The 17,729-nt window shown below is 41.8% G+C and overlaps 1 protein-coding gene across 2 annotated transcripts in view; it reads left to right on the top strand.

Annotated features, from left to right (window-relative positions):
* The first annotated feature begins 265 nt into the window (after window positions 1-265).
* The window catches only part of RUFY1 (RUN and FYVE domain containing 1), a 44,031-nt gene continuing 26,567 nt past the window's right edge, over window positions 266-17,729 (top strand). The window contains exons 1-5 of one of the 2 annotated variants that reach the window (XM_016147727.2): window positions 266-592; window positions 8,188-8,361; window positions 9,712-9,829; window positions 12,155-12,256; window positions 13,558-13,681. In XM_016147727.2, coding sequence (XP_016003213.2) covers window positions 277-592; window positions 8,188-8,361; window positions 9,712-9,829; window positions 12,155-12,256; window positions 13,558-13,681 — 834 coding nt within the window. In that variant the 5' untranslated portion in view covers window positions 266-276. The remainder of the gene's footprint in view (window positions 593-8,187; window positions 8,362-9,711; window positions 9,830-12,154; window positions 12,257-13,557; window positions 13,682-17,729) is intronic. The other variant, XM_016147728.2, reaches the window with a different exon arrangement.

Genomic DNA, 17,729 nt, shown 5'->3' with positions numbered 1-17,729 from the left:
CCAGTGTCAAGAAGAAAACTGAGGCCCTGGGGGCTGTGTGACCAGGCCCAGCGTCCGGCTGCAGCGAGACGCGGGAGAGTAACTTCCTGGAAACAAGTCCACTCGGTGGTGGGCACCGGGCGCTTCCCAAGTGAGCACTGGTATCGTCCCAAGCCTACTTAGAGTGGAAGGAAGGAAAGGGGGATGGCGAAAAAGGAGAACGTCGCGAACAGGAAGCGGGACAACGAGGGCGCGGGAGCTCACGCCCGCCCGCCGCGGGCACGTGACGCGGCCAAGATGGCCGACGAGGGAGACGGTTCCCTGGCCGGGCGGGAGCCAGGGCCGGGGTCGGGGCGGGAGCCAGGGCCGGGGTCGGGGCCGGAGCCGGAGCCGGGAGAAGAGTTCGAGATCGTGGACCGGAGCCAGCTGCCGGGCCCGGGCGAGCTGCGGAGAGCCGGGAGGAGGCGGGCGTCGGCAGAGAGCTGGTCGGGGCCCATCCTGACCCTAGCGCGCAGGGCTACCGGCAACCTGTCGGCGAGTTGCGGGAGTGCGCTGCGCGCGGCCGCGGGGCTGGGAGGCGCGGACGGCGGCGCGGATGGCGCGGCGCTCGCAGGTAGGTCCGGCGGGCGCGCCCCTCCTGCTCCCGGCAGGGCCCGCGGCAGTTGGCTGTAGAAGAGGGGCTGGCGCCACCCTGGTAGACGAGTTGTACGAAACCCAAGTGTCCACATTCCTGACTTCTCTGTTTTCTCTGCACCGGGCTGCCGGCCGCGGAGATCCACACGTGGGATTGGGTGGGGTGGCGTGGCGAATCTCACTCTGTTCCCCAGACAGCATTTTTATTCTCATTGGTGGACCGTAAGGAAATATTCGAGTTTGAGCTTAGCTGATCCGTATGCATTTTAAAAGCACTTAAGTTCTCTGCCGTCAGTCTCAAAATTCCGGCGCGGTGACAGCGCACCCACACGCCCGGTTGAGTCAAGGCACCAAGGCGGAAGTCAGGAGGTGTGGTTGCAGGCAACTTCTCTGTATACTGGACACACCAGCGCACTTTCCAGTATGTAATGTGAGGACTTTTGATTCACCGAATGATCTGGTATGGTCCTTTTCAGCCCTATGTCTAGAATAATTTCAGCACATTAGTGAGAAGGACGGAAACAATGTGCGACTCGGTAGCCCACATGTGGCTTGTGGCCGCATATGGCATAGCACACAGAACACTTTCTTCTCCATGGGCAGTACTGACTAAACTAAACACTGGAGCTCTAAGAAGCAATAATGTGCCCTGGAGGTTTCTTGATTCTGTCCTGTCCACTGGACAATTTGCTACAGAAGTCAACACTGACACAGGAACAGTGAATTGTGAGAATTTCAGTGGTTAAGAAAGGTTAATGAGTAGAGTTTAGAATCTGACTTCTTTTGAGATTCTGGCAATGGAAAGAAGGCGGAGAAGGTAACGAGAGAGCCTGTTCAACCCAGGATCTGGTTCCCTCAAGCTCCCCACTTTTTTTGGGTCAGTGGGATGTCTTTGTACCCACCCACTGGCAGACTGTCCCCAGAGTCAGGCCTGGGGTCTTCTGGAGGCCTCTTGGATAGTTCATGGCACATAGTAAGCAAATAATAAATGTTAGCTGTTCAGTGATAAATAAAATATGCTAGTGCCTAGAACAGTGCCTAACAATAATATTCGAACGAATGCATATTTGAAAAATACTTGTTTTCCATTTATGGTAGTGCTATAAATAACAGCCAATACTTATATTGTGCTTCCTAGGAGCCAGATCTTAGTCTTAGATCTATGCATACATTAATTCATTTAATCCTCAATAATTTTATAGCAGGACTGGCTTTATAGTGTGTAATCAGTGCAGGCTTTGGTTAATGTGGTCACATAGGGCCAGGCACTGAGAATTGACCCATGCTTGATAGTCATAGTAATTGTATGCCTGAATTTGTGTTTTTTAAGTGAAGTCCAGTGGAACAAAGCAATGTGTGGGGGTCTGGGAGCCAGGCTTGTGTAGTCCCACCTTCCACTGCCTTCTTGGGACACATTCTTGGCTGCCCTGGCCTACTCGAACGGCCCTAGGGCTTCTCCCTATACCTCCCGACCCCACTCCATGACCACTGCTGGCTCAGGGAGGGTCGGGTCATGCCTTCTGAATCTCAGGGTAGGGCAGGATATCCACTCCCATGCCTAGGCAGGCAGCTGGGCAGGTACCTCTCACCCACCCAACCATATACAGATAGCATCCCTACAGGAGTGCCTGAGGACCCGGAAAGGGAGACTGACTTCCTGCCTCTACCCACGAGCCGGCCTTATGTGATAGGTGCCATTATTATCCCCATTTTATACAGAAGACCAAATTAAAGGGAAGCAACTTGACCCAGTTACTCAGAAATGGCAGAGCCAGTACTTAACCAAGACATCTGCCTCTCAAGCCCATGCTCTTAGTCATGACACCTTGATGCCTCAGCACCTCTAAATAATTTTATAAGTAAAATGCCATAACATATACATATGGATTTTTTAAATTAGACAATGTAAAAAAAATATTAAGTAACTACCTCTTGACTCTGGCAAAAATCATGAACATGGTTTACCAAAGGCTGACGTGGGGAACAGCTGGGAGGAGCTGCATGGCTAGCCCCTGAAGGTAACCGGAATTTGAAGCCATTCGGTAGGACGACAGTGGGGATGGGGAGAGGAAATGGACCCTGGGCATTGCTCTCGGCATCGTGCTGGGCAGAGGTCTCAGAACAGCAGGTTGGGGGAAGACGTGGCACTGGCGTCAGCCAACTCGTTGGTCTCTCCCACTGATCTGCCACAGCAATGAGGACAGTTTTTTCAGAGGGAACAGTGAAGAAGCAAAGGTCACATGTTAGCACTCTTGCCAGATAAGATTTTTTGGTGATCTGGGTTAAAGAAAAATGCTGTGGAATGTCATGAAATGCTCTGAATGTTTGTTTTACAGTGTTATCCCACTTGCGATCTAGAAGCTCAGCATATCACAGCGATTGTGTTCACTTAGTTGTCTTGTTTGGTTTTTTGGTTTGTTTGTTTGTTTGTTTGTTTGTTTTAAGATAAATGCATGTGATAAAAAAAAAAAAGTCAAACCATACTAAAGAAGATTCCGTATGGAGGCCGTCCTCCATCCTAGACACTGTCTCCAAGCCTTTCGTGTCTTACAGAGTGTCTGTGCTTGTAGACATCCTTTTGTCTCTACACACACACACAGGTTTCACACACACACACAGGTTTCACACAAACCACAGGACATACACACCAGGTTCCACATCTTGCGTTCTAGAATGATGCCTCCTCCTAAAAACAAAACACATTTTTGGAATTAACATGCCTGCCACAATGTCTTGAACATGGGTACTCACTGAAAATGGCATTCTTTGATTTTAAAATTATGTATTTGCCATTAGGTAAATGATACGTATTATGCCTTTCTCTGTTCTCTTCCATGGGAAATTTTATTTGTGGTGCAGCTCCTTCCAAAATGAAGCACAGTAACTTTTCCTACTTCACATTGCTGAACTTCTTAAGTTAGCCATTGAAATGGCAATGAAAATTTCTGAAAATTAGGAAAGTATAAAATAATGGTTTCCTTCCTTGTCAGGACAAAATAACACCATACTGAATTATAAGATCTTTCGAGAAACCCACGGTCTATTCATAACTAAAACTCAACTCTGTAAGAATCTAGTCACTTCTCTATAATTCAAATCCAAACCGAACAACAACAAAAAAAGCCTATACAGCCCACTTCTCCTCCTGAATACTTATCTCAACAAAACATTACAACAAACCATCAGCCCTTTGAGCTGTTTGCAACTGGTAGTTGCATTTTTTTTCCTACCCTGCGCAGCATGAAAACAGTTTTTAAAAAAAATTTTTAAGGCAATTAGGTTTCACATAAAAATCTAGATCACCAGCTTCTCTTAAAAACTCTGATCTGACACTATTGACAACATTCCTCCAGCAAGAGGGTGTCTGGCTTCATGTGTTACAGGAAGCGACCCAACAGAGGAATTTGGACACTCAGACAACTTTTTTAGAGGAAGAATTTATTAGGCCGGCGGAGCACATGGGGTAACAGCTCCATGCACGAGCTCGCTCTAGTTAGATTTATTACAGATTATATACTTCTACAGAGTCCCTGCAAAGGGTACGTGATTCCTTGGTCTGAGTCTTCACATGTGCCTAATCCTAACTCAGGATAGGGAGGGGGAGCTTTGGGTGGAGGGCTCAAGCGGGGAGGAATTTCCAGACCATAGGTCTTACAGGTTGTTTGTTTTGTAAAACCTGTGACCTTGGCATTATCAGCTCCATTATAGGATTGTTGAATAGAGAGACAGGCTATAAGCAGAGAGCAGCACTTACTGATGCGTGCACCTGGTCAGTGGATTCCTAGCCAAAGGCTGAGCCCCGTTTGTAACATAATAAGCTGTTTTACACAGTCTTGTTATTCCTACACAGCTACAGAGATAAGGAAGAACATTAGTTGGTTGGCAAGCCGTGAATCAACAAATGTGAGCTGGAGAGTTCTTGAGGTGGGAGATGTAGCTATGGGAAAACATGTTAGCTGGAGAGCACTGGACAGAATGAGGGGAGAGATCAGTTTTAACAAGTTATTTAATTTTAATTTTATTTAATTTTATATTAATTTAATTAATTTTACATTTTTCTCCAGGATCTTTCCTTTGTATTTTTTCAGATGCCTCCTCTCCTCTCTCACATGTTCTCTCCAGCTCATCCTCTCTCTGCGACACTCTATAGGTTACAGGCCTGGCCCCTCTTTTACGAGGGTCAAGATCCCTGATCAGACCATTTATTTGGCAATTTAATTAGTGTAGAATTTTGTGACATTCTCTTTGTGTGTTGAACTATTATTAATGAAGCTTAGAGATGTGACTAGCTTGGCCAAGGTCACAAAGCTAGTAAAATTGAGAAATGGAACAGCTTAAAGATCCTTCCAACTCAAACTTTCCTTAACTCTCTAAATTGAGCATGAAGAGGAATGGGTGACTAAATTCAGCAGGGATGTGGATGATGGCTACGTGGCTGTGTTCCCAGTGGTAGGATCAACTGCCACCCAATTTGGACCATCTACAACAATAGTCTTCACATTTTTTGCTCACATGACTCCCTAAAAAAAACTTCAACTTTTAAAGTTGACATATACAATTCTTCATCATTTTAAATTTTAGAATACATTTTCTGGTTTATCGTTAATACTGACTTTTTAAAATAAAACTGTTACATCACTTTTGAGTGTATCAAGTGGTATGTAAATAATAATTTGATAAGCGCTACATTCATCTTAAAAATAAACAAGTTATTTAATTTTAATTTTATTTAATTTTATATTAATTTAATTAATTTTACATTTTTTCCCCTTTTTTTATTCCTCGAATTGCCATTTCACTTCCACGTTTTTAAATTTTTTATTGGTCGTCTTCCCATATGTCTCAGCCAACAATATGTAAATAAATTAAAATTTAATAAACTTTTCTTGTGACTAAAGTTCTAAGTGTATAAAAACTTTCTGGAATGAATTACCATTAAAATTATTAGTAATACTCAGTTGATAAAAGGCATATAATTTTATAAACATACATAAATTTTTCTTGGAATTGCTTAATTAGCTAAATGGTATTGGTTTTGTTAATTAGCACATATCCATAGATGGGTATATATGATTTACTAATAAGATGTGCTAGCACTCAACATCAATTTTATTTCTATTTTTTGTTTTTTATAAATGTGATCCCAGAGAAATCTCCTTCATGTAAATATAAATGGATAGTTTTATTAGAGCAATATTGCTTAAGTCTGTGATCTCCTTCTAAAGTTTTATGCCCCAAATCATGTTGATATAATGTCAGTAATTATTATTTTTTGTTTATTTTTGTTCAAAGCAAATGAAAATCGTTTGTAAAAAAGGATGCACCCTCGTCATATTAAATAAATTTCTCAACCTCTGGGAAATTCTCCCCCAAAAAAGGCTTTACCAAGACTTATCAAATGATAATTATGCTTCTAATTCTTTCACTTAGTTACTTTGTTTAACCCAGAACACGCAGAATGGTTGGGGACATCTAAACATTGCTGATATCATTACACCTTTTGCTGATAAAATCTTTTTTACAAAGAGACTTATTTTACTTCAAATCTATTTTCACGAAAACCTTGGAGCCACAGTTTGGTTGGGCTCATTTAATTCATAGAACATGTCCATCAAGTTAATGGCACATCCTAGGGTATTGAGTATTGAGACGGGTTGAAAATAATTACATGTATTTGTATTTGTGGGGGGGGGGGGAAATGTTTTTAACTGTATAAACTAAGGATACCCCGCAGAGGTCTAGAGGTCACCTCCACCCTCCACCCCACCACAGCTAGGTTTCCTTATCTAATTGCAGTAAAACAATGAGATTGGAAGCTCTTCCTGTTATTGGTGACTCGACTGATCATCAAAGGAAGCTTCACCGCCTTGTGGTGGTGTGGGACTTTTCCGCACCCCAGGTCAATGCATCAAGAAGATATGGGCTAGGGAGAAAATTGACGCTCTTCTGTAAACTAGGAGAAAACGTACCTGTGAAACTGAAGACCTGGAAATCGATTTCTTTAAAATATGTGGGCCTCCCTAGCCCTGGCGAACTTCCTTAGATAATCTGACTGGAAGACCACTGGGTTTATAGACCTGGGTCCAGGGACTTCTTTAAGGTTAAATCTTTACAAATTGCTGCTCTAGTTATTGGTGCGATTCAAGGTCTCTCCTTCCTCTTGATGAGGTTTTACAATATCATTTCCTTTGCCAATCATCCATGTCATTGAAGTTTGAAACATATAAATTAATACATGGAATTCTCTCAAAATTTAAAAATAATCCATCCCTACCCAAAAGCTTTACTTAACCCATTTTTCTCTCCACAACTGAGGAAATAAATGTTTAAACCGATTTTTCTTTTCCAGCAGCTGTCTTCTTAGATTTTGCTAAGAGAATTGAGAATATTTAATCCCAGAATGTCTCGTCTCAGTATTAATGCCTTTATTACAAATTGTCATACTATTGTTCTTTTTGATTTAGCTACACAGATATATGCTCTTTTAACTTTCCATTTTAATGAAATAAAAACAGGTAAACAAAGGATATACAGATCAATACAAGATTTAACAAGCAATTCACGGAATACTAGGAGACAATATACATGACAATTAACCTCTGTAGCAATCAGACAACAGCAAACTAAAACTGGACGAGTCCCTCCTTCTTTCCCGCCCCCTCCCCCGGCCCCCGCGCCCCGCGTCCCAATTGGCAGATGTTTGAAAGATGGAAGTTGACGCGCGCGGAAAGGGGCGCGCCGCCGAAGGAGGGCCCCCTCCGCGCCCCGCGTTATTTTTCCCGCCAAGACTTTGTTATTTGGGGGTCTACATTTTTACCAAATTTCTAGAATGACGGTTTCTTGTGTTTGAGGGGAACATTTTGTAAGCATTTGTCATGGGTAGCTAATACTGATCGAAGACAACATTTTTAACACTTAAAACAAAGTGACAGGGTTAGAGTTGAAAAGGAAAGACGGCTGAGTTTTACTCTAACGGTTTAACAAAAATAAAACTGTAAAACTTGTAATTGTCCACTAATTGTGGACGAAAGATGGGCAACAACGAGAATTTAAGTCTGGAACTGAGGGTGGCACTCTCAGGCGAAAAAGCGGACCCCAGAAAGCGCCTGGGAAAACAGGGTACCACCGCCACCGGCGTTGAGCGCGAAATGGCGGCCGCGAGCTCCGTGGGTGTGGCCTCGGGCTGGGCCCGTCCAATAGGAGCGTTCGGGGGCGGAACACTTTCCCAGCCCGCCCCCTAGCTTAGGGTAGAGCCTCGCGTTGTTTGTGCTCTTGGGTGGGTTGGAAATGCGATGCCGCGTGTAGAAGAGGCCAATCGCGGCAAGTTTTGGTAGGGCCGTCGCCCTAGCAACCCGAAGAGCCGCGGGATAGAGACCTTTGGAGTCTGACCCAACGCCCAGGCTGTCCAGGTGCAGCTGTCACCTCCAGAGATCCGGTGCCGAGTGATTGCGGACCCGCACGTGGGCGTTCCTGGCCACCGCCTGGCTGATCTTGCCTCAGTTGCCCTGCTTCCAACCTCCTCACCCCAGCACGCGTTCAGTCCACTAACGAAGCTCTCCTCGCTTCTGCCCACAGCTTCCAAGTGCCAGATGATGGAGGAGCGGGCCAACCTGATGCACATGATGAAACTAAGCATTAAGGTCTTGCTCCAGTCCGCCCTGAGCCTGGGCCGCAGCCTAGATGCAGAGCATGCCCCCTTGCAGCAATTCTTTGTGGTGATGGAGCACTGCCTCAAACATGGGCTGAAAGGTGAGCCTGGAGGGGGGGTGGGGAGGTCCAGATGGAGAAGGCCAGGCCAGATGTTACTTAGCATGTATTCATCAGTGTCACACATTGTTTTGGCTGCTGGGATAACAGCAATGAACAAAATAGACAAGGTCCCAGCCTACAAGACTCGACATTCTTGAGCAGCACTGTCCAATAGAAACTTCCATGCAAGCCACATGTGCAATTTTTAATGTTCAAGTAGACACGTTAAAAAGAAAAAAAGAAATAAGTGAAGTTAATTTTTATGTTATTTTATCGAACTAAATATATCTAGAATAATATCATTTTGACACATAATCAGCATTAAAAAGCCTTATTAATGAGATTTTGTATTCTTTTTTATAGTAAGGCTTAAAAATCCACTGTGCTACATTTCAGCACATCTCAATTGCCCTAGATACATTTCAAGTCCTCAGTAGTACATGAGGCTAGTGAGTACCTTGGACAGCACAGTTCTAGAGGTGGAGACAAAATAAATGGAGAAACAAAGCAATGTAATTACAAAATGCTACAAATTCAAGGAAGCAAAATGGGTTAAATGATAGAGAATCATGGAAAATACATTTCAGCTAGGATGAGAAGGAAGTTCTTTCCAGAGACGTGAAATTGTGAGCTGAGACCTACAGGGGAAGAAGACAGCCATTCAAAGATATGGGGAAACCAAAACAACAACAAAAACAGGTGCAGAGGTCCTGAGTGGGACCACCTTGTTTTGAGGACGACATCAGGTGACTGAGGTGTGCTGAGGGGGCAAAAGTGAGGTAAGGGAGGTGGGAAGGGCTGAATCATGTAGGCCATAATAGATCAGGTGAGGAAGTGGATTTTATCCTAAGAGTATTTGGAGGATTTTAAACAAGGGAAAAAACATGATCTGGCTTAAGATTTTTAAAAGAACTTCCAGCTATGTGGAGCACAGATTGTCAGAGTAGGGAGGTGACAATGTTAGGAGCAGGGAGACTCATTAGGAGATTATTGCAGCAGTTCAGATGAGGGATGGTGGTGGTTTTTGTTTGAAATCAGGTATTTATTTCGGCGTTGAGCAGGAAGGAGAAAGAAAAAGGATCTCACTAGTGATCATATGAAACACTTGTTTTATTTCATGGGCAATAAATACTTGGAGAAAGAGCATAGTAGGTACATCAGAGAGTCCCTGACTCCAGAGAAGGGGAGAGCCCATTTCTTACCTGGCCTCTCCCTGTCCCCAAGACTAAATCAGAAGGATTAAATGGAAAGATTAAATCTGAAGCATTCAGGTGGCTTTTGAAAGAGACTGTGGGCCCCTGCAGACATTTTCAACCTGTTTTTACAAATAACACTTGTTTTCCCTTTTAGTTAAGAAGAGTTTTATTGGCCAAAATAAATCTTTCTTTGGTCCTTTGGAGCTGGTGGAGAAACTTTGCCCAGAAGCATCAGATATCGCCACTAGCGTCAGAAATCTGCCAGAATTAAAGTGAGTGAGAAGTCATTACAGTGATTGGATGTTTCAAAAAACTCCCTCATATTTACATATTTCTCAATTTCTTGCTGAAAAACATATTTTATTTTAGAACAAAATGTAGCATGAGCCACACGCTGCTTAGACTTTAGTCCAGCTCTGCTACTCATTATCCAGATAAAAGATTTACCCGTTTCTGAGCTTCGGTTTCTTTTTCTTTAAAAGGGAGACAGTGATTCCAGCTTGTAACACAAGGTCAAATGGGTTGCATACTTATTGTCACATGAGGAGCCATGACAGAAGAAAAGGAGTCCATGTTACACTCCTGGAATTGCTGCTTCCAATACATCAGGACAGTTTCCTGGATAATACGATTCAGGCCAGATTTTAGACTCCAGGACAATGGACATTTGGAAAGGGGCTGAGACTAGCAAATCATTTGCCATGTCTGGGTTTGCCCTTCGGGTCCCAATCATAGGCTCAAAATCAAAAACTGGACAGAACACAAAGGAGGTGCCATCATGGAGTCTGCATTTAGAAGGGGTCCTAGAGATCCTTGGCCGATGCAATAGAGCCCCTGTGACTGTCCCGCCTCTGTCTGACCCTTCTGAGGAGCCAGCTGGTTCCATTTTCAGGTGATAATAATAGCCAACATTGGCTAAGGGTGTGCCACATGCCAGGTATTATGCTAAGGACATTTCATTATCTCATTTAGTCATCCACAACAAGCCTCTAGGAAAGCTGTTAGTATCCCCATTGACAAACATGGAAGCTGAGACTTAGGACAGGTGAGTAACTTGCCGAAGATCCCTTGGCAAGATGGGAGTGGTAGCCAGGAAGAGGACACAGATCTGTTCAACTCTGCAACCCACTAAATCCCGTTGAGTCCTTTGCTGTGGAGCCCTGTGACATAAGCAAGTTGTGGGACGTTATAACACGTTAGTGTTTTTTTTATACAAAGGGGAGAAAAAATAAGAATTGATATTTGTTTTCATGTTCATAAAAGTGTTTTTTGGAAGTAAACTTAAACTAAAAACAGTATATTAATGCTATACATTAATATACTGTTAAGGGAAACGGGAAAACTTAAGTATTAAACTGTACATATTGTTTTGTGGCCTTTTTTCCATTTAATGTTAGATTTTCAACCCCTTTCCATACCATCTACAACATCATTTTTGAAATGGGCACATAGCAGTCTGTTGTATAGCTCATTTGTTTAATGTCTCTGTGGGCTTTGTAGTTGTCTTCGAAAACTCAGTATCCAAACAGTGCGGTAGTGACCACCCCCAAACTTACTTCTTATGGATATTCTAAACTATTCCCTAGGACACCTTACTAGATGCAGGGTTTGGGTAACCAGCAGCCATCAGATTGACTGCTAGACTTGTGCCAGTCTAAACTCTCACTGAGCAGCATGTGTCAGTGTCCATTTTCTACATCATGCTAACATTAAACACTGTTTTTTCCTACTTTATTTTCTCTCCTTTTGATTCTGGCTTAACATCATTTATTTGTGGGGAATGCGGGGTTGTTCAGAACCTTTGTGTTGAAGTTAAATTAACCCTACCAGGCCAGGCTCCTGCGACCACCCAGGACACACTGCAAGGCTTCAGGCCTGAGAGCCCTATCTGCTGTGGAGGCTCCACACTATCCTGGATGTTACACATGTGATTACTGTGCAGAGAACAGGATCATCTTTTTCTGAAACAATGTCAGATCTAAACTTGAGAGGCTTTTTTTCCTTCTAATGTTTAAAGCAGGCCTTTTCAAAATTACACCTTTGAGACTGGTTGCACAGCAATGAGAATGTACTTAACACTACTGAACAATACACTTAAAAAGTAGGTTTTATGTTATGTGTGTTTTACCACAATTTTTACAAAATTGCACCTTTGAGTTAATGCCTTAGAAACCCTGTGAGACTTCAGCACTCTAACAAGGACTAACAATGTTCTATGTATTAATCTTTTGAGAGACTGTTATACAAAGCTAATCTAATATGTCCTGGCTCCCTGTGAAATCTTATTAATATACTCAGAGTTTTATTTGATTGTATTTGTTCCAGAAATCAGATTTTTGTGGCTTAAGCTTTTTTTTCTCTTTTGTCAGAAAAAACAAATACATGCCCATGATACAAAATTCAAACAGTACCCAGAGGTAGGCCATGAGCTGTGTCTTGACCTTCCCAGACAGTGTACTCACCAGCTTCCAGAGCAGCTATTCTTACCATGTTCTCTGCATTCACAAGTGTGAATATTTGTCTCTCTTTGGCTAAATCAGTTCTTTTTCTTTGTTATTGTTATGCCACACCAGTTCAATTCTCTGTTTGAATTCTAGGACAGCTGTGGGAAGGGGCAGAGCTTGGCTTTACCTCGCACTCATGCAAAAGAAACTGGCAGATTATCTGAAAGTGCTGATTGACAATAAACATCTCTTAAGGTATTTCATCACCTGTCTTTGCTTGTCTTTTGCTAAGGAATTCGAACATAGTTCTGTAGTTCATTTTGAATTAAAACAAGGGTCTATAAGGTATAGGGCTTTTATTCAAATTATTGTTTAACATAAATAATCTGTGGCTTAGTTTTAAAATAGTGCTATTTCAGTTTTTGAGCATTGATATCCGAAAGTCAGTATGAATGAAGATTTATATTTTCATTTCGAAAAGTCATTTTGAAGATAATTCTTCAAAAAGACCTAAGATTATATAACTGACAATGTTCTCCATTTGGTTTCAACAAAATCGTATTTATTAGATTGGATGATAACAGGATAACTTTAGACTAGATACAGTGGGCAATTTTAAAACCCTGCTTTTTGTAATGTATTACCTATTTTAGGGTTCCACATCCAGTTTATAAAATTTTACATCTCTTAGCATCTATAAAGACTAACTGGCTACTTCTGAAATTTATGACTGGCTCATATTTGATGTAACTATAAGCAAAAAATTATTACGAAAAGAATTTTCTGTAGAATAAGTATTTATAAGGGAAGAATCTCTCTAGAGTTAATGTTCTTATCTAATTGAGATAAAAATGTCTTTTACAGTATAGCCTGTGCTGCCACCCAAAATTTTTCATTGTTTTCATTACCCTGGCCTCTTATTGAATGTATCTTTACATGATGAATACTGATTTCAAATATTTCTGTCCTTTGTACTTTGAGCACAGTTACACTGAGTAACTTTTGAGGTACAGATTTTGTCATCAGGAACTAATTCTTAAGACAATAAGTTCCTATGCATTCATCCACACACACACAGTGGTGACCAAGCAGATCATTGGGGACCAGAAGCAGTCATAGGCAGGGGATGGAGCCCCACTGCAAACTTCTGCAGTGACTGGGCAGTAAGGAAATAAAAGCCACCAGTCTTGCCCCATGGGACACATAGAAGAGGGAGGAATTTTATTCTCGAATGTAGGGGAACTATGGGATCCCACTTCTGTTAACCCGAGAGTAAGTGTAGAAATAGGAGCTAAGAAGAGAGGAGAAGGACTGGGGTCCGGGGTCCCAACGTGGGAGTTACCCTTAGATCAGAGGCAGGGAGCCCATTCTAAGCCACAGGAACAGAGCCAAGGCCAGAGAAAGAACAGCAGCACTAGCAGCAGGAGAGAAATGAAAGGCTGAAGGAAATCCATCCAGGGAGCCTCTGGCAGCCAGACCACCAGCTGAGAAGTGAAAATAGGGCTTGGTGGGTGGAGGCGGCACCTGAGCAGCCCCCTGCTTTCAATCTCTTTTAGTGAGTTCTATGAACCCGAGGCACTGATGATGGAAGAAGAGGGGATGGTGATCGTTGGTCTGCTGGTGGGACTCAATGTTCTAGATGCCAACCTCTGCTTAAAAGGGGAAGACCTGGATTCGCAGGTAAAGCAGAGATTTGGGCTCCAGGTGAAATGCTTTCTTTAGGTCGGAGGATCTGCAGACAGTGCTGAACCTAAGAAGGGGACAAAGGGCGTCTGATAGAGGGCTGTGCAAAGCTGCATGGGGCAGAGGGGGTGCAGGGTGAAGAAATTATGGGCAGAGGCACAGAGGTACACAGAAGCATAGCACATCTGGGAACAGAAAATGTTCCTCTACTGCTGGGCCACAGGATATTCCATGAGCGAGGAGAAGTTGGAGGCCAGGCCCAGCTTCGGCTCTATCGATGCCATGCTAAAGGACTTTGTGTCGTCCCTTGAGTTCTGGGAAGTTGGTGGAGGTTTTCAAGCAGCAGACAGAAATGATCAGGCCAGGGTTTGAGAAGAATCAATCTAGCAACATTTATTTAGGTCACGGCCAAGAGAGAGACAGCAAAAACATGGAGCAGGCACGTCTAGGAATCCCAAGGTTGGATGGGCGACGGGGATATAGTCAGGGGATTTGGGAAGTCAGGTTGATAAAATAGGGTGCAAAGGAAAGTAGTGGGGTGGGGCAACCTTCTTAGGATGGTCTTTCCTCCTGCATGGGAGCAGGTGACAGGGGCTGAGGCTTGATCTTCTGGTGGTGGGGACTATAAAACTATCAGGGAGACAGACACCCTGACCCATCCTCACCTCCAAGCCTCTTCAGGCCATTTGTAGCCATGGCTGGGCCGCTGCTTGGCCTTCTTCCCGCCACATATTTGAATCTGAAGAATCTAAAGCTTTTCCAACCCCTCCATGTCCAGGTCAGCCTTTTTTTTTTTTTTTTTTTTTTGTTAGCCTCTCCTTTCTTTTTTTTTCAATAGTCTTGTGGTTTTAGCATGTTGAAAGTTTTTCAAAAACTACAGAGATGTATATTTGAAAAGAAACTAAACATCATATAATCCCATTACTCAGAGACAACAAATTCAGTGTTACATTTTGGTATATAGCCTTCTAGCACGTAAATAAGCTGGGGTGTGTGTGTGTGAGAGAGAGATGTTTGGAGTTTCCTTTTTTTTATTAAACCAAAATATAATTATTCCAAGCACACTATTTTATAATTTTTTAATAGTATTTTTCACATAGCTCTCAATGTCACTAGAGAAGTAAGCCATTTTAAATGGCTGTATAGTATTCCATTTTATGAATGTACCATAATTGATTTAATCAATACTTATTAACTTAGGTTCTTTTGATATTACAACAACAATATTATACACATCCTCATACCTCTTTGTATTCTCATCCAATTATTTCTCTAGGACCAATTTAGGGATTGCTGTGTCAAAGTAGCTGCATTCTGCATGAGTGCTATGGTGTCACAATGAGTGTTCTTGGTCTTTTTCAGTCTGGTAGACAGAACAACGCTTCTCAACTTTACATTTTTGAAAACTAGAGAAGTCAAGTATTTTTTTCATGTTTTATTTGCCATTGGTGGTTCAGCTTTTGTGACTACCTGTTCATATATCCTTTGCCCATTTTTCTGAGTTTTCCATCTTTGTTGTTTCCATCTTCCACTCCTTTGTTGTAGATTAAGGATATTAACTGTCTTTTGAGATTTTTTTGTTGTAATTTTTTTTTCTGTTTTTTTCAGGGTAGATTTTCTCTGGGCAATGTGTGTGTGTGTGTGTATATATATATATTTTTTTTGCAATCAAATTTAGTGGGTTTTTTCTTTATACCTTCTGAGGTATTCTGCTTAGAAGGTCTTTCCCCATAAAAAAAATTATTTTTTAAATCAACTGCATGTTTTTTAACATTTAAATAATCTGCCTATCATTCATTTTGACATAATATTCAATGTGAGTCTAGATTTCTTTACAAGTAGTAAACCAGTTTTCTCAATATCATTGTGATGTGTTGTTTTTCTACTAATTTGAAATTGCACCTTTATCATGTGTGAAATATTCATAATATGCTGAAGTTTATTTCTAGACTCTGTTTAGTCCCTGGATCTCATTATTCCTATGCCAGCAGCTCGGTCTTTTCATGAGTAGAGCCACATAGTATGCTTTACACTCTGATAGTTCACCTCTTGCCCACGTCATTATACCTCTTTTTCACATACAGTCCATTCTGTCAGATGAACTTGAATATCATTTAGTCAAGTTCTGAAATAAATACTGGGAATTTTATTAAATAATAGATGTGATCGAGCCCCCAATCTGTTCAATGCACTGGCCTGTCATCTGTCATCATAAAGTATGAGTGTTTACTCTTGATGTCTGAGGAGTCTTCATGCTTAGAAAGTACTGTTTTATTCTAATTTACTTTGGATTTTTATTTAAAAACATTGAATCTGCCAAATACTTTTTTTTGGCATCTATTGAAATGTCATATTCATGCTTACCCCATAAATATAATTGAGTTAATTCATAGGTTTCCTGTTGTGATAGTTCGCCTGCATCTCTAAAATAAGCCCTGCTTTGTCATCATCTATTATTCTTTGAGTGTCCTAGATTTAACATGCCTACACTTTATTTAGGATTTTTATGTTTCCTTTTATTAGTGACACTGTTCTGGATTTTTTCTGTACTATCTTTGTCACTTTCTTCTGTCAACATTGTATAAACTTCATAAAATAAGCTGGATGATAGTCTTCCTTTTTGTTGTTTTCCACAGCAGCTTATTAGAACAGAAATTGTTTTTTTCTTCAAAGGTTTGTCAGAATGACCACTTCAGCTTTATGCCTTTTTTTGGTTCCAGTTCTTTGACCACATTAAGGTTTTTCATGGCTCTTGGTCAATTTATTGTCTTAGTCTTAAGTCTTAGGACAGTTTTTTAGTCATTTATATTTTTCTAGAAGTCATGTGTTTCATTCAGATCTGTTATATGAGCAGCTTCTGTTATAGCTTCTTAAAAGCTCACCTTTCTCATTTGTAATATTGTGCACTTGCTAAATACTGATCATGCTTGATGGAGGTCAATCTCTTTTTTTGAACTTTAAGAACCTGCTCTTGCTTTTATTAATCACTTCTCCTCTGGAAAATTTATTTATATATATATATATATATATAAATAAATATTTATATATAAATAAATAAAAAATATATATATATTTTTTTTTATTTCAAAGGAAATGCATCCTTGTTGAAAAAACTAGAGGAGGAAATCTTTCTAGAACTTTCTACTTTTTATGCATTTATGTACACATAGGTTTTGTTTTGGATTAAATCATTTCTGGTTTTCCGTTCTGTTTAACAAGTCAATGGGCACATAACCATAACAGTCTCTGTACCTCTCATAGTTGGGGGTTGAATGGGCTCAGCACGGCACTTCTTTCTTAAAAGCCACAGTGACTGCAGTCAGTTGGTGGCCAGGGCAGAAATCACTAGAGGCTTGCTGTCACTTGGCTGTCATCTGGACTGAGAGGCTCCATGAGCTGGGGGCTTCTCAGCATCTCTGTCCAGATGTAGACTCTACACTTGGTCTCCAGCATGGTAGCTTCAGGGTGCCCGTAATTCTCTCATGGCAGCTCAGAATTTCAAAGATACATGTGCTGGGAAGAAGCCTGTATCTCCCTATTAACCTGACTGCAGCGGTCATAGCATCACTTCTGCTGCTTTCTAACATCAACACAGCACTGAGGCTGCCCAGGTTCAAGGGTGGGGACTATAGATCAGTAGGAGATGTGACAGAGAAGTTGCAGAAACCATCCTACATAACTCTGTTGTTACCCTCAGTGGGTTCCTGTAAGGAGTTAGTGCTGGACTTACTACCCTTTGGCCTAACATTTTATCCTGGCTCTTCCTTCCTATTGTTGTGCATCCATCTACTGTGTTCTTTGTTATGGTCACCTTGGGGTCTATGATATGACTAGTGATTGATTAAAACATTCCTCCTATTTAAATAGAAATGGCTCCACTTAGTCACGCTGCCAAGGATGGTGGCACACTAGGACCCTCACTCACTCTCTCTCAAGTGCTTTAGGTCTGGACAAAGCCCTTGACACTGAGATATATAGGGGGTCTTGGTCCTCCCTAGGTCCGCACAGCAGCAGAGAATTTTTCCTGGGGTACCAGTTGGGCTGT

Source organism: Rousettus aegyptiacus, unplaced genomic scaffold (genome assembly GCF_014176215.1).
Source record: "Rousettus aegyptiacus isolate mRouAeg1 unplaced genomic scaffold, mRouAeg1.p scaffold_m13_p_7, whole genome shotgun sequence".
NCBI classification, from domain to species: Eukaryota; Metazoa; Chordata; class Mammalia; order Chiroptera; family Pteropodidae; genus Rousettus; species Rousettus aegyptiacus.
The sequence above is the reverse complement of the archived record's forward strand: the minus strand, read 5'-3'. Positions and strand labels throughout refer to the sequence as shown.